General features: G+C 30.9%; 3 protein-coding genes and 4 non-coding genes across 16 annotated transcripts in view; 2 read left to right on the top strand and 5 right to left on the bottom strand.

The window, feature by feature from the left end:
- The first annotated feature begins 6,511 nt into the window (after positions 1–6,511).
- Positions 6,512–6,585, top strand: TRNAI-AAU (transfer RNA isoleucine (anticodon AAU)). Its single transcript has one exon. It is a non-coding gene; the product is annotated as a tRNA-Ile (tRNA).
- A 937-nt stretch (positions 6,586–7,522) lies between these two features.
- Positions 7,523–7,598, bottom strand: TRNAF-GAA (transfer RNA phenylalanine (anticodon GAA)). Its single transcript is given in 2 exon segments — positions 7,523–7,558; positions 7,562–7,598. It is a non-coding gene; the product is annotated as a tRNA-Phe (tRNA).
- A 110-nt stretch (positions 7,599–7,708) lies between these two features.
- On the top strand, positions 7,709–7,784 carry TRNAF-GAA (transfer RNA phenylalanine (anticodon GAA)). The gene is given in 2 exon segments: positions 7,709–7,745; positions 7,749–7,784. It is a non-coding gene; the product is annotated as a tRNA-Phe (tRNA).
- A 158-nt stretch (positions 7,785–7,942) lies between these two features.
- Positions 7,943–11,940, bottom strand: ThrRS (threonine--tRNA ligase). Of its 3 annotated transcripts, XM_012373933.2 has the most exons (6): positions 11,217–11,940; positions 11,081–11,117; positions 10,712–10,798; positions 8,928–10,483; positions 8,564–8,853; positions 7,943–8,405 (listed from the first exon to the last, which is right to left on the bottom strand). In XM_012373933.2, the coding sequence occupies exons 3-6, from the start codon at positions 10,787–10,789 to the stop codon at positions 8,257–8,259; spliced, it is 2,073 nt and encodes a 690-aa protein (XP_012229356.1). In that variant the 5' UTR covers positions 10,790–10,798; positions 11,081–11,117; positions 11,217–11,940; the 3' UTR covers positions 7,943–8,256. The 3 variants fall into 3 exon arrangements, with proteins under 3 accessions (XP_012229356.1, XP_012229354.1, XP_012229353.1); XM_012373931.2 differs by having other exon boundaries at positions 11,081–11,940; XM_012373930.2 differs by lacking the exon at positions 11,081–11,117.
- TRNAR-ACG (transfer RNA arginine (anticodon ACG)) lies at positions 11,645–11,717 on the bottom strand. The gene has a single exon. It is a non-coding gene; the product is annotated as a tRNA-Arg (tRNA).
- Positions 11,941–12,086: 146 nt separating the features above from the next.
- Positions 12,087–13,784, bottom strand: LOC105676094 (UPF0488 protein CG14286). The gene is made up of 2 exons (XM_012373701.2): positions 12,735–13,784; positions 12,087–12,643 (listed from the first exon to the last, which is right to left on the bottom strand). Exons 1-2 carry the CDS (start codon positions 12,753–12,755, stop codon positions 12,110–12,112), a joined length of 555 nt encoding a protein of 184 aa, XP_012229124.1. The 5' UTR covers positions 12,756–13,784; the 3' UTR covers positions 12,087–12,109.
- Positions 13,785–16,539: 2,755 nt separating this feature from the next.
- The window catches only part of Mef2 (myocyte enhancer factor 2), a 65,327-nt gene continuing 56,575 nt past the window's right edge, over positions 16,540–25,291 (bottom strand). For 5 of the 8 annotated variants that reach the window (XM_012373782.2, XM_012373780.2, XM_067356218.1 and 2 more), the window contains 5 exons: positions 25,042–25,200; positions 23,749–23,884; positions 23,403–23,659; positions 22,881–23,065; positions 16,540–22,104 (listed from right to left, as the gene is read on the bottom strand). In XM_012373782.2, the coding sequence (XP_012229205.1) occupies positions 21,651–22,104; positions 22,881–23,065; positions 23,403–23,659; positions 23,749–23,884; positions 25,042–25,200 (1,191 nt within the window). In that variant the 3' untranslated portion in view covers positions 16,540–21,650. The remainder of the gene's footprint in view (positions 22,105–22,880; positions 23,066–23,402; positions 23,660–23,748; positions 23,885–25,041; positions 25,201–25,291) is intronic. The other 3 variants (XM_067356220.1, XM_012373784.2, XM_067356219.1) reach the window with 3 other exon arrangements.

Genomic DNA, 25,291 nt, shown 5'->3' with positions numbered 1-25,291 from the left:
TTGTTGCGTCCACACTTCCGCCAAGTGCATCGCCGTAAAGCTAGAACAGGTAGAAGAAAAATATTTCCGACCATAGCATAGTATGTGCCAGAATGGGGAAACCGAAGTCGTGACAGTACTTCAGAGTATCTTTTCACGTTTCCAACGTCCGTTGAAATGTTCTCGCGATAGAATCGAATGCTCCGTTAATTAAATGTAATTCATGTAACACTTGTTGAAGAAGGGTTGCCATAAAAAAAGAAAACTTTCTTCTTTGATTGCTATAAATAGACCATCACTTTGTCTGGCAAGATAACATCTTTACTTTATCTCCGTATAGACCTTTGGATCGCAAACATGTTTTGCTCTTAAAGAGCCATTTTACATATCGCTTAATGATATTGTCGTTAAGTCGATGACACTATACTTTTTTTTAAATTTATCTTGAGTAAATCCATTTTTAACATTGAACAAAAAATTTACAAACAATTTTTTATATTAGCGTAATAAAATGATATACTTCTGTATCTTGGTGAAGTCTTGCTTTGGTTTTGCATCTTCATCAACGCCGACTGAAACTGAAGATTGCAACTCGCAAACAAAACTAAAAAACATCGAGAATTCGTGTATATAATATGGTGTACGATTTTCATAACTTGTAATAACTTAATGAAGGCTTCCGAGAGCGCTGCAATGTCACTTTCGTTTCACAAAGAGTGTAAACCAGTTTTCTGTGCATAAATTCACATACAGATACATTTTATATGTCAATGATATGTGCATGAAACCTATCGGTTCTCAAGGTCCTCATTGTTCTACATACATGTGTTGTCTCTGTATATTTATATGTGTATGTATTCGTGAATTAATGACGCATTTCCAACAAATTAAAGAATGTAAAATAAAGATCAAGAATGTATAATAGAATGAAATACCTTTCGGTTAAAAGTTTTGAAATATTGCAGTTTGAATAGAACGAATGGATTAGTTAAATAGATTATTACTGAGTTATAATCATTATGCTAAAATGTTTTTTGATACATATAATACGCTTTTGTGCAGTAAAAATAATATATACTGATGTTCAAAAATATCTTAGCTAGAAATCAGTTTTTAGATTATAATTCTTTTTTTAAAAATGCAAGGCATAATTTATGGAAAATACTTTTTGACCCCGACAAAAAAGTCACTACTTGGATTTCCATAACTACATCTCTATAGAGCTGTTCGAGATCCGCTGGTTGTATTTTCTTAACCATTCATTCCTTAGGTCAAATTAAAGAATAGCGATGTGTTCAAAGGCGTAAATATGTATGGAAATATAAAATAGTTCTATTAAATATTAGATTATTTATTAGAAATTTAAAACTTTCTAATAAATTTTCTGAAATGTTTTTAACTTAAAAAATTACAATGCCATAATAAAAATAATGACCGAATTTCTTTATGTATTTTTATAATATGTAAATCTGTAAAGTTATTAAAACATCTTAATATTTAAAATTTTAAATCATTTTTAAATTATTTAATCATTTTTAAATCATTTAATCATTTTTAAATCATCATTAAATTGTTGACATGTTTATTGCATATTTATACATGTTTGACCTATTTTATAATAAAAAATATCTTATAATTTTTATCATATATTTTTAACACTACGTATAATAATTTCTACATAAGAGAAGATGTTTTTTTTCATTCAGTAATAAAAGTTTTTTTTTTTATATATTTACTTTTAATCTTATCTTATTCACCGATTCAAATAAAACATTGTTTGCTCATTCTTTTTATTTTTGAATCTTATCTGCGGCGTTTAGGAAGACCAATTTATCTCTGATAATGATTAATTATCAGTGTTCTTATATGCATTTTTGAAAACTTATTAATGAAATTCTTGATTGATCTATATTCTAGAACCAAACCTTCTTGATTTAATTCTTGATGTTATTAGCTGCATTAATTAACTGTTCTTCTTACTAAAGCTATTGCATATGTAATATAAATATTTCTTGATATAAGTATTTCTTGATAACAATTTTATTGGATATATTATCTGTTAAAAACGTTAAACTTAGCATTCAAAATTTTTATATTATAATCTTAAACTTGAAATAATAAAAATTCTTAATTGATAAAAATCAATGTCGAAATAATATTGATGCATTTAAAAAGAGAATATATACATATATTAAATATTTTATCCGACAAAAGACAGAGATTATCTTATATGAAAAATTGATGCATCAATGTAAAAGCGTGTACAATATTATAAGATATACATATGTATGTACACATATATTATATGTACAAATTTATTATAAAATTTGTTATATTTGAAATACTAAATAAATATTATATTGACGTTTTTATTAAATGGACCAAAACATTTTGTGCAAATAAAACAAACTGACAAACAATTTTTTTAAATATTTTTTGATGTGATTAGCTCTTGATTTATTGAGTTTTAAAAATCGTACGTCTTGATACATAAAGGGTGCCTAGAATTTTGACAAAGCGCTCGTGTGCAGATAGAACGGACTAAACTGAATCGAAAAATCCTGTACCATTTTGCAATTTTTGCAATAATTAACGAGTTATTAATTACTAAAGATCGCCGAATAAGCGCATATCCGCCCAGCCTACCGCAGAATGCAAGCGCGCGGCGAGATACAACCGCCCAGCGATCATGGTCACTAGGCGCGTGGAAAGTTGTTTACTACAAGGTCTGGTCTGATGGTATGATGATATGATGGCCTCCCAGTTTTTTTATCGTCTCGCCGCCCGTTTGCATTCGGCGGTAGGCTGGACGTCAGTTTAGTCCGCTCTACCTGCACACGAATGCTTTGTCAAAATTTTAAGAATACCCTGTATATGTAGGGAATAATCTTGCATTTTTTAATAAACAAGATAGACGGCGAAGCTAGTATCAGCTTTGGAAGAAACATAAATTTTTTGAAATATTTACATGAAGAATAAAATTAATATTTACTTTGTACGATTATTAACTTATTCGAGTGGCTAACTAAAGCATTTTAAACATCACAAGTTTTGCATCAATCATTTCTTACATACGAGAATGATAAATGACGCATTACAAAAACTTTATGCAGATAAAATAAACTAACAAAACAATTTTATAAATACATATTTTAAACATATACAATATCAAGTAATGCGTTGCAATATCTTTTGTTGTCGCTCTTGATTTACATAAATTGCAAAATGTATACCTGAAGGATATAATTTTTTTATTACTTCGTACAAGTATAATATTAATTTATTCAAGTGGCACTGACGCATTTCAAACGTTTCAATGACAATTTTGCGTCAATTATTTCTTATATAAGAGAATGATAAATTACATACAGGGTGTTCCATTTTAAAAACCCCACGTGAATAACTTTTCAGAGAGACATTTTCAAGAAAAATGATTTAGACCAAAGTTGTTGGGTTTGGAGGGGGAAATTCGATGATGACATTGATTTAACCTAGGGTGTACATGCCAAGGTCAACTTTGTTTTTTTAAATAGAACACCCTATTTTTGATTCCAAAATCTAATAGCTGGTGTCAAGAGCTTTTCAAAACACTATAATAAAGTTATTTTTCATTAAGTACTTTTCGAGTTATGAGGCTTGTAAATTACAGTATTTTGACATAAAATATAAAATATCTTGTAAAACATTCAGTTTTTGAGAATGTTATCTTAATACTTTTATGCACAAAATAATGAGACAAATGAATTGGTATAAAGAAAACACATTGATTTAAAAAAAAGTATGCAGTTGCATGTTGCAAATTACATATTTTTTCTTGAAAGCAACTATGTGTTTTCTTTATACCAATTCGTCTCATTATTTTGTGCATAAAAGTATTAAGGTAAGATTCCCGAAAATTGAATGTTTTACAAGATATTTTGTATTTTATGTCAAAATGCTGTAACTTTCAAGCCTCATAACTCAAAAAGTACTTAATGAAAAATAACTTTATTATAGTGTTTTGAAAAGCTCTTGACACCAGCTATTAGATTTTGGAATCAAAAATAGGGTGTTCTATTTAAAAAAACAAAGTTGACCTTTATATGACCTTGGCATGTACACCCTGGGTTAAACCAATGTCATCATCGGATGTCTCCCTCCAAACCCAACAACTTTGGTCTAAATCATTTTTCTTGAAAATGTCTCTCTGAAAAGTTATTCACGTGGAATTTTTAAAATAGGACACCCTGTATATTATATAAATTACAAGATAAACTACAAACTACGTGAATACGATAAGACTTTATCGACACGATATCTAATTCTCAAAACAATTTTTTATTTAAAAATTATAACAACTCATGTGTGCACTACAAAGTGGTCACACTTTTATCCAGAACATTGCAATGTAACCAGCAAGGAAAAAATTCTTCGTAAAAAATATGCAGTAAATATCTTTTTAGCTGACACATAGTTTTAATAAAAAAAAGAAAAGATTAATAGAACTATAAATTTTTTGCGTTCTAACATCCGCGCTTTTGTTCGTATAGTTCTCTTTTCTGTTTAAAAATTTTTTTATGTATTGTATATTATTTGAAAAAAAAAGTTTTAAATATGTAAAGTAGTGTAATTTATTGGATTTTCTGCATATCATAATTTGATTACATATTTTGGTGCTATATTTACTTTCTCATATAGAACACATCATAGCATACCTCGGGGTAGTGCTCCAATTTATTGATTCTCTTTGGTCATAATACCTATCGATCGATAACTGTCCATTGTCTCTATACATACGAATCTTTGAATAGAATGTTCGACGACATATTTTCTCCGATTGAAATTTTTCAATCCGTTTAGGAAACAGTAATAATAGCTTAATAATTACAATATATAAACTTTGCAGATTTAATTGATTTATATTTTACTAGTTTCTTGTATGTGGCTAATGTAAACATAACTGATCATTATGCAACTTCTTTTTATTTTGCAAGTTTTATTTTTCAATAGCACTTGTTATGAAACTAATTTTCAGAACGAGTTAATTAACACGTTTCAAAGTGCACGTTTCAAAGTGCAAAATTTTTTTCAAGATAAAAACATAAATATAGGCAACATTATGACAAAACAATACGTTATTATTTCACTATAATGTTCTTCAATGAAACACACATGATATTCTAGAATTATTGTTGATAAAAGATTAATTATTGATAATGAAAGAAATAAAATATAAGAGCATATAGCGATAATTAAAAATAAATTTGATTTTAGATATAAATATACATGTATATGCATAAATATTTTTTTCTGTTGTTTTTTTGTCTTTTTATGTAAAATACGAATCTTTTTAATTATTAATATACATGGTTTATTAATGTTCAGATGAGTTCAAATTATAGATATTGCACTGTAGCTGTAATGCATTACACTATCCCAAAGGGCGTCGATTTGATAGCGATGCCCTTGCAACGTTGATGTTCGTTGACGTTGGACTAATTTACACTTTACATAAAACTTAAAAGAAGGAAGTTAGTTATAGATTCCGCGGTTTACGTACGCATCAATCGAAACGGACGATAGTCCATTGACCGTTTCCTAGTCGTTTCTATGAATAGTGGAATCAATATAGGGTTCACGAACTCTCGCAAACGGCGAAGTTAGTATCAACTTCGGAAGGAAATTGTTTTGCGCTTAGAAGGTGAAGGGTTATCGATGTCTGAGAAATAAACCATGTATAAAAATATTCACATATAAAAACATATGATTAGTACTGAAAAAAAATATTATCTCTTCTGGAGAGTTTCCAATCAAGTTGCGCATAATCTGATTTAAAAATAGCTGAAGATAATATTCATTTGAGCATAACAATTACTTTCAGAATTCAGAATTTAGTTTTATGTGCAGATTTTAATTTTACATTACTAAACAGCTATATTATAATAGATTTTACCATTAACTTGTTGTATAAATAGAAAGTATAATTATAAATTTCAGAGAAATATTTAATTATAAATTGTATTGAATATATATTCAATAGCAAAAATAGCAATATGAATGTTATTGTATACATTGTAAAATGTACTTCCTCGTTTTTTATAGTAATGTAATTTATTTTATAATATATATCATATTTTAATATTACAATTACAATTAATAAATTCTAAACACAGAAATTATTAAACGATTAACAACGTTAATAAAATTTTAAATAGTAGATAAGCAAACAAATTTATGAAATTTCGACAGTTATCACTTTTATAGTAATTATTCTTATTAAAAAATCTCTCAAAAATTACTCTGAATAAAATAATTAGTTAAAAAAGTTAAAAATTAGTTAAAAAACAACTTCTTTATATTCTATTGTACTATTATACAAATATCATAATAATAATATCTATATAAATTTATATGTACAGTTTATTTATGCAAATAAATTAAATTTTCTAGCAATGTAATAACTAAAAATGTATAACTATTTTATATATTTCTATTTTTAATAATTTTATTGAAAAATTTCGAAAATACTTGGAAAAAAGAGCTGTACATGTCTGGCCCATTAGCTCAGTTGGTTAGAGCGTCGTGCTAATAACGCGAAGGTCGCGGGTTCGATCCCCTCATGGGCCAACTTTTTTTTTCTAGATGAATGTTTGGTTTATGTACTACATTTAATACTATTTTCAAAACTATTTTCAGATTTCTTTCTGACCTCATTCTTCATTTTGTTTTGAAAATAGCAAGTTGTATTGAAAATTCTATCACAGGTATACATTTGTCACAAGGGCTCGTTAGCTCAGTGGTTAGAGTATCGCCCTGAATTTAAAGCGAAGGTCGGGGGTTCAATTCCCTCACGAGCCAATTTTTTTATTTTTACAGCTATATATGTATTGCTTCAAATCAATTTGTTTTAGTACTCTTAACTAAAAATTTAAAGGGATTCTTGCGTTCGGAATTTTAATGAAAGGAATGAGACCAGAAAGAAATCTGTACCTCTCATTGTATTTCACACGTAATTTCCGAGGAAATCACGTTCGTAGAATCGAAAAATTAAAATCATTGAAAATCTCTGAAATATCTCTAAAACGAAAGCAGATAAAGACAGATTGTGCCATATGGCGCATCTATGGTTATATCCGTGAACTAATCCGTTGCTCTGTTTTATCTTATTTGTCGATATTGCATGCACAATTGCATATATACGTATGCACAAATTTTAATTGTTTTTGTTTTAGACTAATAGCGTTTTCAAATGAACAGATTTTGATCGACCCTAGATTGATTAATGACATCATTGCATCGTCTCCGTCAGTAAAAACTTAAATTGTAAAGTAGTAATTAATTCCGGAATAGATCAGTTTACTCGAAAATGCTACAAGCTTCTAAACTTTGTTGTAATGATTTTTTTTATTTTCTTTTATAACCCAAAGAGTGCAAACTAATAATTTCATACATACAAATTTATATTATATAATATACATAATTATTATATTGAGTTAAGAGCAGATACACATAAACATTAGGCAAATATTAAGCAATTTTATTTTAGCTGTAAAAATAAAAAAATTGGCTCGTGAGGGAATTGAACCCCCGACCTTCGCTTTAAATTCAGTGCGATACTCTAACCACTGAGCTAACGAGCCCTTATGACAAATATATACCTGTGATAGAATTTTCAAAACAACTTGCTATTTTCAAAACAAAATAGCAAGTTGTATTGAAAATTCTATCACAGGTATATATTTGTCATAAGGGCTCGTTAGCTCAGTGGTTAGAGTATCGCACTGAATTTAAAGCGAAGGTCGGGGGTTCAATTCCCTCACGAGCCAATTTTTTTATTTTTACATTAGGCAAATATTAAGCAATTTTATTTTAGCAGAAGTTTCAAGAATATATTCAAATAAATATATTCAGGACAAATAATTTTTTATAATAAAATGCATGTGTATAAAGAATTATTTAGGTAAATTCATGATAAAAATGCCACTGTATATAATATATGTATATTATAATATCCTTAACAAAATATTACGAAGATGAGATTTCATATCATTCAAGAAGAACAATAAATGCAAAACTTTACGTTTTATGAAATTTAATTTCTTTCGTGATCATCCATCATTATTTCTGCTTTTTTGCGGTACCTATTAACCCATATTAAACGATATACGAAAAATAAAAAATACACGTTTAAAAAAAAATAATTTAAAAAATTAATCAAATACAATTTACCAAGAATCAAATACTAGTTAAAAATAAATAGTACTCAGAATTAAATTCATTTTAATGTGAGACATCAAATTAACGTTTTAATTCGCTGCTTTGATCTCTCGTTTCCTTCAAAACTTTTAATTTTGCAATTAATTCTTCCACCGCCATTTCACCATGCACCACATTGTCTCTCGTTCTAATGTTCACTGTGCCAGCATTACGTTCCTTTTCTCCAACAACTGTAAGAAAATAAAATACACGTTAATGTAATAGACAAATTATGCTATATAAACAGAAATATTACTCTCCTCTACTGCGCCAATAATATAATTTCACAATAACAATTATCTTATAAATAATACAATATAATTTTAAAATAATTTTATTAAAAACATACCAAGTATAAAGTTGAACTGTGCAAGCTGAGCATTGCGAATTTTCTTGTTCAATGTATCACTCGGATCAGTGTCAACTTCTACCATAACACCAGCGTTCCACAGTTTTTGTTTCACTTCATAAGCATAATCGTCAAATTGCGATGCTACTGGTACAATCATTGCTTGCCGAGGAGAAAGCCAGTACGGCCATTTTCCTCCGTACGATTCGGTCAAGATCGCAATCATACGCTCTACAGAACCGAGAATAGCTCTGTGTATAATAACAGGTCGTATTTTCTCCCCTGCTTCGCTGTAAATACAAAATGCGAATATTAGTATTCAGATATCTCATTAAAATTTACTGAAAATTTAATGAACACTTACTTAACGTAAGACAGATTAAATCTAATGGGCAACTGGAAATCTAATTGTATTGTAGCACATTGATGAGGCCTTTTAAGTGCATCCAGGATAGTTATATCGATTTTGGGTCCGTAGAATGCGCCATCCTGAGGATTAAGAATCCACGGTTGACCAAACGCATTCAAACTCTCCTCCAACGCTTTCTCGGCCTGATCCCAGAGGGCTTCATCACCCAAGTACTTCTCGGGTCGCGTGGCCAGGTATAAATTGAACGTGAAGCCAAAGACGGAATAAACGTGCCTCAGAAAGTCAAGAGCGCCCATCATTTCGTCTTTAATCTGATCGATGGAGCAGAAAATGTGCGCATCGTCTTGTTGGAAACGTCTCACTCTAGTGAGACCCGTCAATGCGCCGGAGAGTTCGTTACGATGCAGCACGCCAAAATCCGCCAGTCTGAACGGCAACTCGCGCCATGATCTACATCGAACGTCGAATACCATGCAATGACCTGGACAGTTCATAGGCTTCAGCGCAAAAGTCTCCTTCTCCACGTCGAAAGAGAACATATTCTCGGCATAATGCTGCCAGTGTCCCGAAGTCTGCCACAGTTTGCTGTTAAACATGTTCGGGGTGACCACTTCCTGGAATCCTCTCTTCCTGTACTCAGAACGTATGAATTCGATCAGAGCATTGTATATATACGCGCCGCGCGGTTGGAAGAAACAAGAACCAGGCGACAACTCGTGAAAGAAGAACAATTCCTGCTCTTTCCCAATCTTTCTGTGATCACGCTTGGCTGCTTCCTCTTGGAACTTTTCCCACTCTTTCAATTGTTTAGTATCTGGGAAACTTATTCCGTACAACCTCTGAAGTGACTCCGCGCTAGCGTTTCCCTCCCAGTACGTAGACGAATTTTTCGTGATCTTAATGGCCTTTATCTTGCCCGTGTGCCTGACGTGCGGTCCCCTGCACAAATCAATCAGCGGACCACATCTATAAGCCGTAGTAGTGGGCGTCTGTACCTTCTCATTTATAATCCGCACCTTGAATTCATTGTACTTGAACATTTCCAACAGATCCTCCTTCGTCATTTCTAGTCGTTCAAACGGCTGTTTCTCCTTGGCTATATTCTTGTAGAGACTTTCCAAATATGGAAAGTCCGTGTTGGAAATGCCCTTATCACCCAGGAACATATCGTAATAAAAGCCGTTCTCAATAGGAGGACCGTAACAGAGACAACCGCCATAAACTCTTTCCATAGCTTCACCGAGAATATGAGCGCTGGAATGCCAAAATACCTGCTGACCTTCCGGGTCATCAAATTTCAACAATTGCAATTTGCAATCATATTCTAATGGTCGATCAAGATCCCATAATACGTTATTGACTTTTGCAATTACAATATTGTCCGCCAATCCTTGGCTAATGCTTCTTGCCACATCATAAGGAGTCGTACGCCAAGATTCAGCGGGAATTTCCTTGCCATCTGGGAGAGTCACAGTTATGTTCTCAGGAATTTTTGCAGCTAATGCATCTTCGTATTCCTTTTTTAGTTTATCCCACAGTACAATACGATCCTGTGAAAATATATAAAGATTGAAATATCAAAAATTAAATATTACAATACACTAAAGAGATTGCTCCTATCAAAGATATTCAATTTTAAATGTTTCCACTTATATAATTTTTAATTTCTCTATTCACTTTAACATATTAGAAAAATAATACAGTAATTTAAATTTTAATTATATTTATAAAGCAGTGTTGAAATATTAAATTCGTTTAATAAGTTTGGTGGTATTCACCTGAATGTAGGACGGCCAAGGCTTAAGCTCAGATACAGACTTTTCCACCACATTTTTCTTCTTATTTGCTGCTCTCATTGCTTTCGTCTAAGAAAACAAAGAATCCAAAATAAAACATCTCGTGCATCTAAATTTAAATGAATGCTTTAAATTGAATGACGCAAAAAAAATATATTCAGGTGTGTTAGATGTAAAACACTCGTAGGTTACGTCAGATTATCGATTATCATTGTCTACGTTTGACTACGTATTATAAACAAAAGATACATTCTAATGCGATTGCATTGTTAAACAATGAAACAACAAAGAATTCGTAAGCTACAATATAACAACTGCATAAAGATTAGACAAAAATACGTCTTAACCAACCCGAGCATGTGTCCATTTATTACCACTGTAAACGGTCCTACAAACGTGAAAACGTAAACTCGTCAGCATAATTTAACAATACTAAGAATTAAAAAGTGCTAGAACCCGAGTTTTATATAAAACTTAGGATGCGTGCCTTATCCTCCGTCAAAGATAGATTTTGCACATCGGCTACCACGTTGTCGCTCATGTTAGACCAATATGTTGGACGCGTCACACGATCACTGCCGGCTGTGACTAAATCTCGCTCAACAACTCTCGATTCTGCGCAAAATACAATCAACATATTGCAGTATTATTCATGCAATGTGCATAAAATAATAATATGGTCCACTTCCAATGTAATAAAAGATTTTTTTAGCTGTATTTTATTATACATTCTCTGTATTTAAAATAAAAGACAAATATATTTAATTTTTATAGAAAAAAACAAAAGAAAAATTGTAGAAAAAGGCAACATAAAAAAATAAGTTTCGTACTCAAAAAAAATAAAAAAAATACTAATTACTAGAAAAATAAAAATGTGTATTTTTTATAATATAAAAAATAATCAAAAAAGAAATTCGATCCTGCCAGGATTCGAACCTGGAATCTTCTGATCCGTAGTCAGACGCGTTATCCGTTGCGCCACAGGACCTTGTGAAATACAAGTTATTAAAAACATTATTTCAATAATTTATATTAATTTGCATTTTTATAAACTAATTTATTAAAATTTCTGATTAACACTTGAAAACTATTTTAATATCCACAATATTCTATCATTAATTCTAAAATGTATTATTTTATTTGACACACTACATTTTTCTAAGATTTTGTGAAATATGCATATAAATCTGAAAAGAATATATGTACAACGTACAAAAATTTTGTGTATAAATGCATATAATGCATATAAATTTTGTTACAATATATCTATACATATATTCCATATTTTCTAAATAATAATAACTTCCCTACAAACCATGAATTGAGATGGTATTATATGCACTAAAGAATTCAAACATTATACAAATATAAAAAGAGCTTTTATTGACATGTCTGAAAATTAAACTGAAATGAGGTTTGAGTTCTATTACTATCAATAATAGCATGTTTTGTATTGACTGACACATCTTGTCTTTTATGATCATCTGTTTCTCTTTTAGAATTTTGTGTATTATATTGAGCAGCTTTCTTAATAAATATTGATTTTTTACTTGCTGAGGTAGAATTTGTGAACTTAACATCTGATACAGTTTTACTAAACTTTTGTTCATCCTCTGCCATCTTCTTTCTATAGTCTCCCAATGTATTTCTCATTATTTGTCTCTTTTTTATTAACGGTGCAGTATTGCCCTTTAATGAATGTAAATGTTTATTGAGATCCTGTGCCTGCTTGTCTTGCAACTTGCCACTAGCCAAACTCGTTTCCAGCTGTTGTATACACCAACATAATTCCAATTCGAATCGATCCTGCACTTCTGGATTCAAACCACTTGCATTATTCGCATCTACAGCTGTCTTAGGAGGAACGCGCGAAACTGGTACATTCTGCTCCCTTTTGCTGCTGCGTTTTGCCTTCTAAAAAAATTTATTTAATGTCGTTATTATTGTTCTTTAATAAACATAGTTTTTTAATTAAAACAATAGAATAAGATATTCCATGAGTTACCATTGCAGGTTTTTGTGGCATTTTTCGTTAAATAATTTATTATCACTATTGATTTATTGTTACAATATCGCAATATATAATTTACGATTAAAATCAAATATGTATATGATATTATTTGATAAAACACAGATTTTAGGTTATACGCAAACGTGATGGCGTTGATACAGCCATCTTTTGTATATAGAAGAAAATATATTTATTTCTCTGATGATAAATTAGGGCGGATAAAATAAATTCAAACTGAAATTCAATCATCATGTAAAAACCAAGAGAATTAAAAATTTCACAAGTGAGAACAGAATTCGTTCAATATCATAAAATAATTATAAAGCTTTAATTTAACTAACATGAAATTAAAATATTAAATTAAAATTGTTTCCCTTAAATTATTTTTTATTACATTTTTATGTAAAATAAACTACACCACATCCATAAACTAATGACGTATATACGTATTTGTATTTTTTTAAATACTTTTCTTCGAAATAAATTTATGATTGTTTTATAAATTGCTTCCCGGTTTCTGCGTCATTTATAAATTTTAATAACGCTCGTGCCGATGATTGTGCTGGAATAGAAAAATACGATTACACAAGAGAAAATTATTTCTACGTAGTGATCAATTTTTACAATTCGAGACAGATACACAAAGTAATCACGCGAGGAGAAAATGTAACATAGAAAAGCAATGAAAAAATCAAATTGGATTACGTATAACATGCGGTACAAAGACACAAGGTAGTTTGTAAAGAAATTAAAGGTATGACGCCCCTGTAAAAATAAATTAAATAAACAGAATCGCTGAAAATTAATTTGCTTAAATCCTATTTTTAATCTTTAAAATCAAATATTTTCACCATTTTAAATTTTAATCAAGTCTACAAATTTTTTAAATTAATTTTAGTCTTTTATAAAATATTTAATTGTTTCCTTGCATACAATAATAAATAAAAATAGAAAAAAAAGCAAGAATCGATAGCTCTTTCAACAAAGTGTTAAGAACATGTCGAGAAATTAGATATCCCTAATGTACAATACATTTGCAAATAAATTATTAAATAATTTTGTTGTTTTAAATTTTGCAGGGCGGTTCTTCTCAGAAAGAACAGAACAGATTCTTTTGGTTCGGTAAGTAGAAGGTGACCGTAAAAACGTATAATATGTAATGTATACAGAGTATATATAGACGAGAGGATGACATTAATTCTTCAGAATATATTTACAAGAGCAGTACAAAGAATAACTCGATATTACACATATATATTCATTACATAGACTAACAAGTAATAGGTATAAGCAGGTGAACAGTTTAAATATTAATTGAGGCACGTGATAATAAGGCATTTCTACAGAGGATAGACATACGGTTGTACGTACGTAAGATAGATCATTCTGAGAATGTTCAAAGTATTGACGTCGACATTACTTCTGCATTGATGTATCAAAATGATACACATCCTTTGAGATTTGCAGAAATAAAACTTGATAAAGAATAAAGAAATTCCTATTCTCAATATATTTTTTTTTTTTTTTTTTTTTTTTTTGAAAAACTGATTAATTGATCTAAATAATACTAAAGAGATTTTTTAAACTATTTTTTTATATAATATTGCACGAAAAATTGCTATATAAATCGAGGAATCGAGGGATTGTATCTCATTTGAATTCATCGATACAATCTGCATTAATGTTGCGTGAATGAATTTCTGTCTTCTTGAAAATTATAGCGCTGGCTATAATCGACAAAGAAACAATTCAAGATATGCAACATTTAAAGATATCTAAAAATCTTTTCTGCCTAAAGAACATCAGAAAGACATATGGAATCTTTTAGACGTCTTTTAGGTTCTCGCGATGTTTGAGATATTTAAGTAGAATATCACTTGCAGAATACACTAGTGCGAATAACTAAGGATCAAACATTTCCTCCTTAGTAAAAATGGAAAACACTCGCGATTCGACGTTCCTTTTCACTTTTAAATATATCCTATACATATTTAAGTACTCATAATATTAAGAGATCAAGAGATATGTCTATCCGCAATTTATTTTAGATCCTCTTGGAAAGAGAATTATTCTCTCGTGTCTATCTTACGTGTTTACAATCGCTGCAAATTACATTAGTGGACGTCACAATGAAGATTGGTATTCAGTGCAAACCAGTTGTGCTACACTGAATAACATAACGACTTTTGTCTTAAAATGTGTGCACAGACGTGGTCGAGATCCCTAAAGTTTAGAACACGTAGCTAACTGTCCATTTGACTGTCCAAAGAAGAGAGGATGAGTCAAAGGCTGAAGGACACATTATGTACAATGCGAAAGTCATTAACATAGATTGGTAATGAGATTTCCATTAAGCAGTAAAACAGAAGAGAAAATTTTCGTATGCTTAAAATTTTGTCTTCTCATTAGAACGACGATACCTGTAACGCAATCTCTGATATAATTAACGAGTAAAAATATGATCACATTGCGGCCCAGATTTAAGTACAAGGTATAATCTTTCTATGATATATGAAATAGCATTTTTTTTTGTAAATTGACATAAAATAGAAAACAACGCATAATTCAAGGCAACAAAGATGCATTGTTTTAAGCTATATTTCTAGATTCGAAAGAAACGTCAATACATTATTATTCCTTCCCATCACTGTAAACGCATATTATCCTTTACAAGAATCGTAAAATTAACATCCCAAAAGATGTGGCTTATAACTTTTGTGTTTTCTAGTATTCAGCATAATATGTAACCACATACATACGACATCAGAGTCGTTCGCCAAAAATTTGGTCTTTTGCAATTATGCACAATGATATTTCTTATGATATAATTATCGATGAAAAAAAAGCACTCCAAAATTCTATCTTATCATCATGCTTTTCGAGATACAGATTTACTTGAACCGAATTGCTGTATACATCAGTGTTACAAAAATATCGCAGTTTACAAAGATTTTTTTACACGAGAAATGTATATTAAAAATATATTACATCTTCAAAAACTGCACAACTATGTATGAATAAATAAAAATTATACGTATATAATATACATAATTATCTCAATAAAATAATAATTGAACATTGAAGATAAATGATAAGTTAAATAGAAAATTTATTTTTCAATGGCAAGGTATTATCAGTTACATATTGTTTTTTTTGTTTTTTTTTTAAATAAATTAAAATATGTATTAGTATTGAGATGCCAGATACGGCATATATACTATTAGTCATCATCATGTAATATTGACTATTGACTTTATAATTACTCCTTACATATTATTCCTGCATTAAACATGTTAAATATTTCGATTATTATCTATAGAAATAGTTGTCTGCTACAGTTTTCAAGCATAAAGTTATTTCAATAAGCAACTGGTCATATATCATAAAAGATTTCGGAAAACACAATAAAATTTATATAACACGGCAATTCTCTCATTATGTTAACAATGCTATACAATCACATAAGGAAATACAATTGAAATGATGTATTAGCGTTTGTAACAAGCAACGAAAGACTGATGATTTCTATAATAATAAACTTATTAGAGGCAGTAAGTAAGAGGTTACATGTGAAATTAGAAAAATCGCACAAATCCGAACGATACAAATTATCACGAAATAATACACAGAGGAAGCATGCGAGCAACAATGAAACAATTTACAAAACAATATCAGATATTTTCGTCCAAGTATAAATAATGTTAACACAAAAATGAACGTACTACAGGTACAAGTCACATGTCGAGCGTTGAAAGCTACAGGTGGATGGAATAATACTAAAATAAAATACTGCCAAATGTAAAAACCAAGTAAAATGTATTCTATGGGCAACATCGTAATAATCATATCATTATGCTGATACACTGAAATATAACCACAATGTGTATGTGTTTACAATGTAGTATGTATGTGTGTGATGTACATAGAGCGTTATCAAATAATCATTATTTATCACTAACTCTGACGATGATTATACTGACCAACAATAGGCAATATGGTAGTATGGTCATACAGATCAGTAATAATAACGTGTAACAATAACTGGGTAATGTCGAGCACCAAAAGTATAACGTACAAACAAGATTTAATTCCGTGTTCAGCATATTTGCGCTTTCCCTGCTCCACGAGCGCAAAACCGAACTCATGTACTTCGTGTACTCAAGTACAATTGCGTGTGGCATGAAAATGTGCATAGGAGAATAAAATATATCTTTAAGATTTAGCACATAAAATTTCTCAATGGCTTCATACTTATGTAACAAACTTGGCAAACATTATAATTATTATTACAAACATAAACCGAGTCTTTGTCTTCAACATTGTAAGTATTTTTTTTTTCCTCAAATATTCTCTATGATACTACTTAAAACGTAAAATCGGTATTCCCTTAATTAGTCAGTTATGATGGCACTATATGAATTACTTTCCTTTATTCTCGCAATTATCAGCTAACGTAACGCACGACTATAATATTGTATTGTTATTACTATTACATTATTATAATTTTTATACATATATATCCACATACGCATACGTCCGGTATGTATGCATAATGCAAATCTTTTGTGTATGTATGTGTGTGTATGTCTGTGTTGTACACATACAGTTCTATTTAAAATTTATACATTGTACAATGTGTAACTGTATCTCGAAATTAATATTAACAGTACGATACGCAATTTGAAGAATTGTCAAACAACCCCTTTAAATTGTATTATACAAATAGGTATGTGTAACCGTATAATAATGTTTAAAGTATGTCCCCCATCATCTGTTTACAGAGTGCATTTCAAAACTAAGCGAGAGAAAATCAATATGATAACTATATGTTAAAAAATATATGAAGAATCCTCCTATAACTTTTGGTGTGATTGTGTACGTATCAAACAGGATATACCGTTTCCGTAGTTTCAAAATGCACAGATACAGATAGTAACAGTAAAATGGCGATATTGTTATGACGTTTAAAAATGTGATGCTACTTGGCTTTACAGATATGTCCAGTACTTAAACCTGTATTTAAACTTAATTTTATATATATATATTTATATTAATATATATATATATATATATATATATATTTATATATATATATATATATATATATATTTATTTGTGGTGACAACAGTTGTGGCTAGTACATATACATTATATTTTATTTTGCTACATTGTTACAGTGATCTGGTACTTGTGCCGTGCATTGCAATTCGATTATTTGCGAACATTGTCTAAAGCCTATAACGGCCTTTTTTCCAAACAATCTTAATTTATGTCGCAATATAAAACGTCTAACCATCCATAGACCTCATTTATCTTATGCATATGGCTCTTCTAATGATGGTCCATTTCGTTCACAGCGTTCCAACAATTTCAATAGTCTCTGAGTTTTTAACTACAATAATTATCATTACGTATTGAATATTTGTTGAAATCTTGAGGCACAACTATATGATCATAATTCACGGCACGTAACCAAAGAGTATTTAGATTACAACGTAAGCAAACATTATTTTTAAACGCATAGATAATATATATATATGTGTGTATATATATATATAATCACACAAATTAAAATTTTACACAAATGGGCAGTACTTTGAATTGTACTTCAAGTACTCTATAAATAAAAGAAAAAGAACTTATGTAGGAGAATAGCTCCAATCACCGGGATACGAAATTTTTCTACAATAACGTGTTTCTCCGTTAGATTTTAAACGACTTGAAAATAATTCCCAATGTCTCTAGAACGGTGAAAATCACAAGGTATAAGCTTTATTTCATTCTGCGATATTGATGAGAATGTATCCTTCATCATTAGTTGTGCCAATCAAGACGAATACATCTTTTATTACATCAACTTATTTTTTTTTCTCACAGATATAACTTACACGTACTTCATATTAAAAATATACATTGAAGTGTACGTACATGTACTTAACGTACATTTAACAAATTGCCTATTCTTATGGGTCTCGCTATGCAGTACGTTATCATACTGTACGTTATGGTAAAATAGATCAGATAGCACATATAAACCTTGCATATAAAGTACTGCTCATGCTTTTCACATCACATTGTGACTGTTATAGAAGTGTCGATGTCGGAACACTCAAATGACCTTAGATGGACTATTATGCAAAAGGATCATGTTAGTTTCGATATCACAATAGGGCATTTCAGAGAAAGAATTAACAAGTTCAGGATTCATATCAGTTAGGATCAAATTTATCCTGATTTAAACCGTATCCTGTGTGAGGTAAATACGGAGAAATGTAACATTACATACAACACGCCGATAAAACTGAATTCAACAGTTCTACTTTGTATTCAAAAGTTACGAAAACGCCGCAAGAAGAAATATAATATTCTCAAGAAAACAAGATCAAAAAGGCTGCCGTCGATTTCCCTTGCGTTCCTGTTTAAACACAAATGCACATTCGAAACGTAAAACGAAATTTCAAAATATAAATCCATTTGCAAGTGTTTAAAAAATATGAATCAGCAATATATGATTATCTTTTGCAATATATGAAATAGAATCTATTACAATTGAACATCAATTAAATGTAATAAATTTTGTATCAATAGGAAAAGTTTAATAACTAGTGGAGACATATATATCTTTAATACATTAAATTTTACTTCTTTGTTATGAAAAATAACAATTTCTTTATATTTTTTGTTTGATAAAAAAGTGTGTTGGCTAAGAGATTGCACTTTGTGATCATCTTACAAATTCGTAATTAAAATTAGTGACTATACGCATACGCATTCATATTCCGAATACCGATTGTTCGAACAGTCATATGAAACATTTCTAATAATTAATCAAGAAAATGAATATCGAAGGTTGTACTTTATAGTACAACCGTCGATGACAATAATAAAGGTTGCCTTCCCATGCTACTTGTCAAAAAGTCACATTATAAAGCTTACAACATCATATATCGTTTCTCGTGTATATCGCGCTTAAGTGGCTTATTATTTTCAAGACTTTATTAACAAATTGTACTGCATATACGATTTGGGAAAGCATCCTAACAGGAGGGCCACAAATGGTGCCAGGCACTATTCATTCATATACCTGCGTATTCCATTAGTACGTTAATTACAATGATTTATCAAATACAACTCTCGAGAGCGATTCTCACCAGGATACATCCTGAGATTGTTACACATACATTGAAACTGTCTTGACACATTTTCATTTCACTGATTTTCAGGAAGAAGGTAATTCTACATCATTACAATTGCAACCCTGTTTTGCCAAATATCATTTAACATTACATTTACACAATTGCTGGCCGAAAAGGTCGTACTTCTGATATCGAAAAGAAGAATAATCTTCTAGAATAATTTCTTATATATCACAGAATGGACCTCTGCGACGAAAGATGTTAAATTCGTTTTCTTTTTAGAATAAATTGTTTTGTTTTTCTATGTACTTTTTGCAAGTTTTTAATTACTGTATTAAAACTATAAGTTACGTAAAATTGATCATGACGAATATATGTAAAGTACAGTTAAAGATGTAATTTTGGTTTCTTTAAAAGTGTTTATATGATTAACGATTATTAACATTAATATCACTCAATCCTTCTTACAATATAAGTTTTGTTTAATCACATTTTTAATACATGGCATATACCTGTGGCATATAAACTTTCATTACGCATTTTTTTTAGGCTTCAAGGGTTGCAAAGTTTTCACAAGCTTTCTTCCTCCATAATTTTTCTTTATACAAATGTGCAAAATACTTGTGGAAAATGTATATAACGTGTATATATATGTATATATCTATACGCGCGCTGTATGTATATCTTTTTTTATTAATCAACACTATATAATATGCCTATCTATCTTGTATTACCTTATAACTCAATATATTAATTTCGAATCTTGTTCTATAGAATATCATGTGAATAGTTTGAGTACAGCAGCCGATTTCCACATGGTTTTGGGAACCATAGACCGTTAATAAATTCACATTAACAATAAAATTAATTCATCAAAATATTGCGAGAATATAAAACCACTGTAACATAGTGACTATATTATGAAATAAAACAAAAAGTTTCTTATTGTGGTATAAATTTTGTAATTGGACAAGACTACAATTTAACACAAAATTTTGCCAACAAACGTTTCTTTCAAACAGATTAATCATCTATAAGTAAATCAATGCGTTTAATAAAATGCTTTTGTGAAGTGCAGTGACAAAGTATACATCTTTTTTTTTCAGCGCGATATATTCATATTATTATTAACGGGTTATGGCTTAGTCTGACTACTATACCGTACAAAACAACAACGAATCGCGATGGATAAGTCCTGGTCTTTATAAATCTTACACTAAGTGTAGATTTCTTCACAAGCTCTTTTAGATTCAGTATTAGTACACTTTCAGAAATTTCACAATTGGGTACTGCGTTATTCTCTAACATACTGTTTTCTTTCGCATAAATTTTCGTACGACAAGCATCGAGGACACAATGCCATATCGCGAAAGTTATTACGAATTTTATGACATATATACAAACAACACTTCATATTATATACATGAAAATATATATATATGGTATCTATATCATATATATATAATATATATATATAAAGTTTCAACATTATGGCACCGTATTTTCTTTTCCTTCAAATAAATGTATATTTCTGTGTCAGCTTCAAAATATAAACAGATTTTTCCACTCCGCTGGCTAAACAGCGAAAGCATACCACCCACAACTACTGTTATCGTATCGTGGTAGTACGAAGTAGTACGAAGTAGTACGAAGTACATGTCTCAAAGACGTTTAAAAGGAGTTTGTTTAATCATACTGGAACTCACAAGCACTATATGCCGTTGTACGTCGAGGAGGTATCAAACAACTGATGAGTGCAACAATTCGATCGACATTAAGTTGCCCAACCACCTTCCGTGATTCTCGAGCGTTTCATGATCGGTCCGTTCTCGTAGTCTGAACTGTTCCCTCCGTTCCCGCCACCGCTAGAATGGTTCGTTCTGATATCACCGACCGTGCCACTGTTTGGTGAGGGTAGATTTGTCGGTGTTATGCTACCCGAGTGGGACGGAGGTGGGTTACTACTCGGTCTGCTCGATACTAAGTTCAGTGTCTGAGGGCCCGGATGAGATACATGATGCGGCGGCGGAGCACCGGTACTGGACGAAGGACCGACATTCAGGTTCGTATGATGTAGATTGCTAGCGTTGCTGGGTCCACCGTTGGACCCGCTGTTACCGCCGAGCGGATCTCTGGGTGGGCTAATCGGTTCACTTTTTATCTTTACAGGCAAAGGCGACGTGGATGGTGGTGGTGTACTGCTTGACACAGCTAGATGAGGAAGACCACTGCAATATAAAATAATTAATATCGAAAAACATTCGTGACACTAACAAGGAAAAATTCATATAAATGGTTACGACTCAAAAAAACCAATGTTCTTGTAACGTAACAATCTAGCCTCTAGTGAACAAGTTGTAATTTTTGCGTTCCGATTCTGTATTTACTCGACTTGAGCGTGCGTAGAATGTAAATAAAAGTTAATCAATTTATGATATGAATCGTTATAATGCATTTTTTATGACGCACTGCCGCATAATAATGTGAGTCGATTGCGCAAAACTATCTACAAATGAAAATGAAGAAAATTCAACATAATGACATGCCAAACACTATTGCAATCGAAAAAAATCTATAGCACTCCAGTGGTCAATATTATATTATATATCTAACAAAAATAGATATCGGTGTGAATTATTCCGTTAAATAAAGTATGTATAGAATTTGCAAAGAGACAAAAAAAAGAGAAAAACAGTAAAATAATAAGTAGAAGAATAAAAACAATGCAAAAATAAAAATTGATTAAAACATAATATATATTCAGTTTGAATTTGTCAAATTCATTAAGATCTCGTCTCGAATTGTGGATAGATTTATTATCATTTATCAAAATATGTGTAATATTATTATATGTGTACATATATATATGCTAAATTTTTAAAAACTGATTTTAATAAAAAATATCAATATTTAACTAGTGTGAATAAAATAATTGAAAGTATGTCATACCAGCTGGACAACATATAGCTTTCTTTCACAACAATAATTATGAAATATGATTTACCTGATGCTGGACATGGTGGCTGCCGAATACATTGATAAGTCATCAACGTACCTCTGATGAGACCATGCAAGGCTCCCGAGATCCGAAGAGTAATCTGTTGGTCCAAAACTAGAGTATCCGGCCGGTACTGTTGGTGTTTGTAACGCTACTACCGGTGTATTCAATGCAGACTGTGTATGGGCATTCTGAAATATAAACACACGACTTATCGCAAGTGTCAATGTTTATCAAATACATAGTATATATAAATAATTCAGCGATTAATACGGGAATTTCTTCCAATGTAAAATAAATATCTTTCATAAAAGCTAGCTTATTTCTTCTTAATCGCATTGTAAAATCTAGTTTTCCCATTTGTATTTCATATCTCATTATTATCTAAGATAAACAAACTCTATGTTTTTAGCTCACTATGTTTTAATTCGAGCAGTTGTGAGACAAATTATAAAATATTATGATCAAATAACAGTCTCTGTTCAACCTTCATTTAAAGCTAGGAGAAGTTAATAGTAAGACAATTACATCATAATTAGTGTCTTCGGGGAGAGGTTGCGTGAGTGGTGTCGGTATAACCACTCGAAGGTTAGCCCTGTGAGGATGAGGCGGCGGTGGTGGAGGCGGAGGTTGAGGCGAATGCCTAGACGGATTGCTGCCTTTATTTGCACTACCCCCACCAACCCCGAGCGCGGGCGAAGGTCCTGGGCTGGGCGAACCACCTAATGGCGACGCTGACGGAGGGTAGCCGTTGCTCATTTCCAACATTGCTCCCGAAGGATACACTGTAACAAAACGTTCAATATGTTGGAGGGAAATTTCTCGAAAACGCTGCGTTCGCCACTGCCGACTCTCAGTTTCTAATTGAAGTTACCTGAATCCGTTTCAGATGATGATGGACGTGGAGAAATGCTGGTATGTGCCATCTGTGGACTAGATCCAAGGAGAGATTCGCCGTAACTGTTCACTGGTACAGATACTGGTAGCGTATAATTCGATTGTCCCATTGTCTGCAATCACAACCGATACAATGCAAAATTAATAATACCCGTTGTGAATAGAGACATCAGCACTATCAAGTAGCTGGTGGCAAATTTGTAATTTGCCAACATGTACATTTCATTGCAACTGCAAGTAACGCAATGAAATGCGTACAAACGCAAATATATTTCTTTAAGTTACGGAACGGAAGCAGCGCTATTGAAATATAATGATTAAGTATTAATCATATTGATAAGCATGACTTAAGACACGAGAATAATTTTCTATAAAGTAATTCAATAGTCTCGACTGTTTTATTCAAATAAAGTTAAGATTCAATTTATATTAGATTCTATTATCCATAAATTTAATTAAAAGATATTTCTGTTAAAATGTGATTAGACAAATTCTTATAAAATTATAAATTATATAATAATCTAATTTCGATTATAGCATATATTTATAATGAAATTAAAGAGGCATAACTAGAATTACAAAATATAATAGAAAAAAATTACAATAAAGTGCATAATTTTATCATACATTTACATTAATGTACTTAAAAATACGAGAGTAAGTCAAAAAATAAAGACTCAAGACTAAAGATATTTAAAGACTCAATTCCTTTCAAAAAAGTCCGTTTGCTTTTGATTTTCCATCGTAATAGAGCATTTAAAAATTTCATAACCGCTACAAAAATTTTTTGTGAAAAAATTAAAACAAAATCCTTACCGCATACGTCTTCTTTCTTTCTGCAGAAAAATAAGTACAAAAATAATTGCAAACTACGCTTAGAAAAATTGACCTGTGTCTGACGTATGACAGGTCATGCGATAAGATTTTAAATAAAGCAGAATATTCACATGTCATTTTGGCAAAGACAAAGATAAAACCTTAACTTGTTTGGATGATCTTAATATAAATAGAACCAAGTGATTTAATTTAAAATCAAATTTTATTTTCGATGAGAGACTTATTTTGAGCCTTTTTACTTTAAAAATTGTTATAAAACAAAACTATATTCATGTTCTGTAACAATATAAAACTTTGGGAAAAACAAGGTAATCACGACATGTCGCATGTTTTACATAAATGCAAATAATAAATACAACAAAAAAGCTGTAACTTTTACTTGAATATGAATTGTGCTCGATACGACTGACATTTAACTGATTTGAATATTTACCCTGCTGCCATTGTGCTGGTGCCTCTGCATCATCATTTGAAATTCTTCATCGATCTTCGTATATTTGGCCTCGGTGCGCGGGGTAAGATTGTATTCGATTGCATCGGGTTCCGGACTCTCCGGAGACATGGCACCCTTATGTTCCTTCTTGTTGAGCGCCTGCAAGTGTCAGCAGACAGGTTCACGTGACCACACCGCCCGAGGGCACTCAACCTTCACATGCACGTTAATTTAACACCAAGACGCGCGC

The sequence above is a fragment of the Linepithema humile genome, chromosome 5 (assembly GCF_040581485.1).
Source record: "Linepithema humile isolate Giens D197 chromosome 5, Lhum_UNIL_v1.0, whole genome shotgun sequence".
NCBI classification, from domain to species: Eukaryota; Metazoa; Arthropoda; class Insecta; order Hymenoptera; family Formicidae; genus Linepithema; species Linepithema humile.
This window is presented reverse-complemented; position numbering and strand designations above follow the sequence as displayed.

Coding starts and splice junctions, on each gene's coding strand:
- ThrRS (XM_012373930.2), bottom strand. CDS start 11,366: ATGTTGATTGTATTTTGCGCAGAATCGAGAGTTGTTGAGCGAGATTTA. Junction 10,799..11,216: donor TATCTTTGACGGAGGATAAG/GCACGCATCCTA, acceptor TTGTTTTCTTAG/ACGAAAGCAATGAGAGCAGC. Junction 8,854..8,927: donor TTTAATCTGTCTTACGTTAA/GTAAGTGTTCAT, acceptor TTGTATTTACAG/CGAAGCAGGGGAGAAAATAC.
- LOC105676094 (XM_012373701.2), bottom strand. CDS start 12,755: ATGCCACAAAAACCTGCAATG. Junction 12,644..12,734: donor TGCCACAAAAACCTGCAATG/GTAACTCATGGA, acceptor AAATTTTTTTAG/AAGGCAAAACGCAGCAGCAA.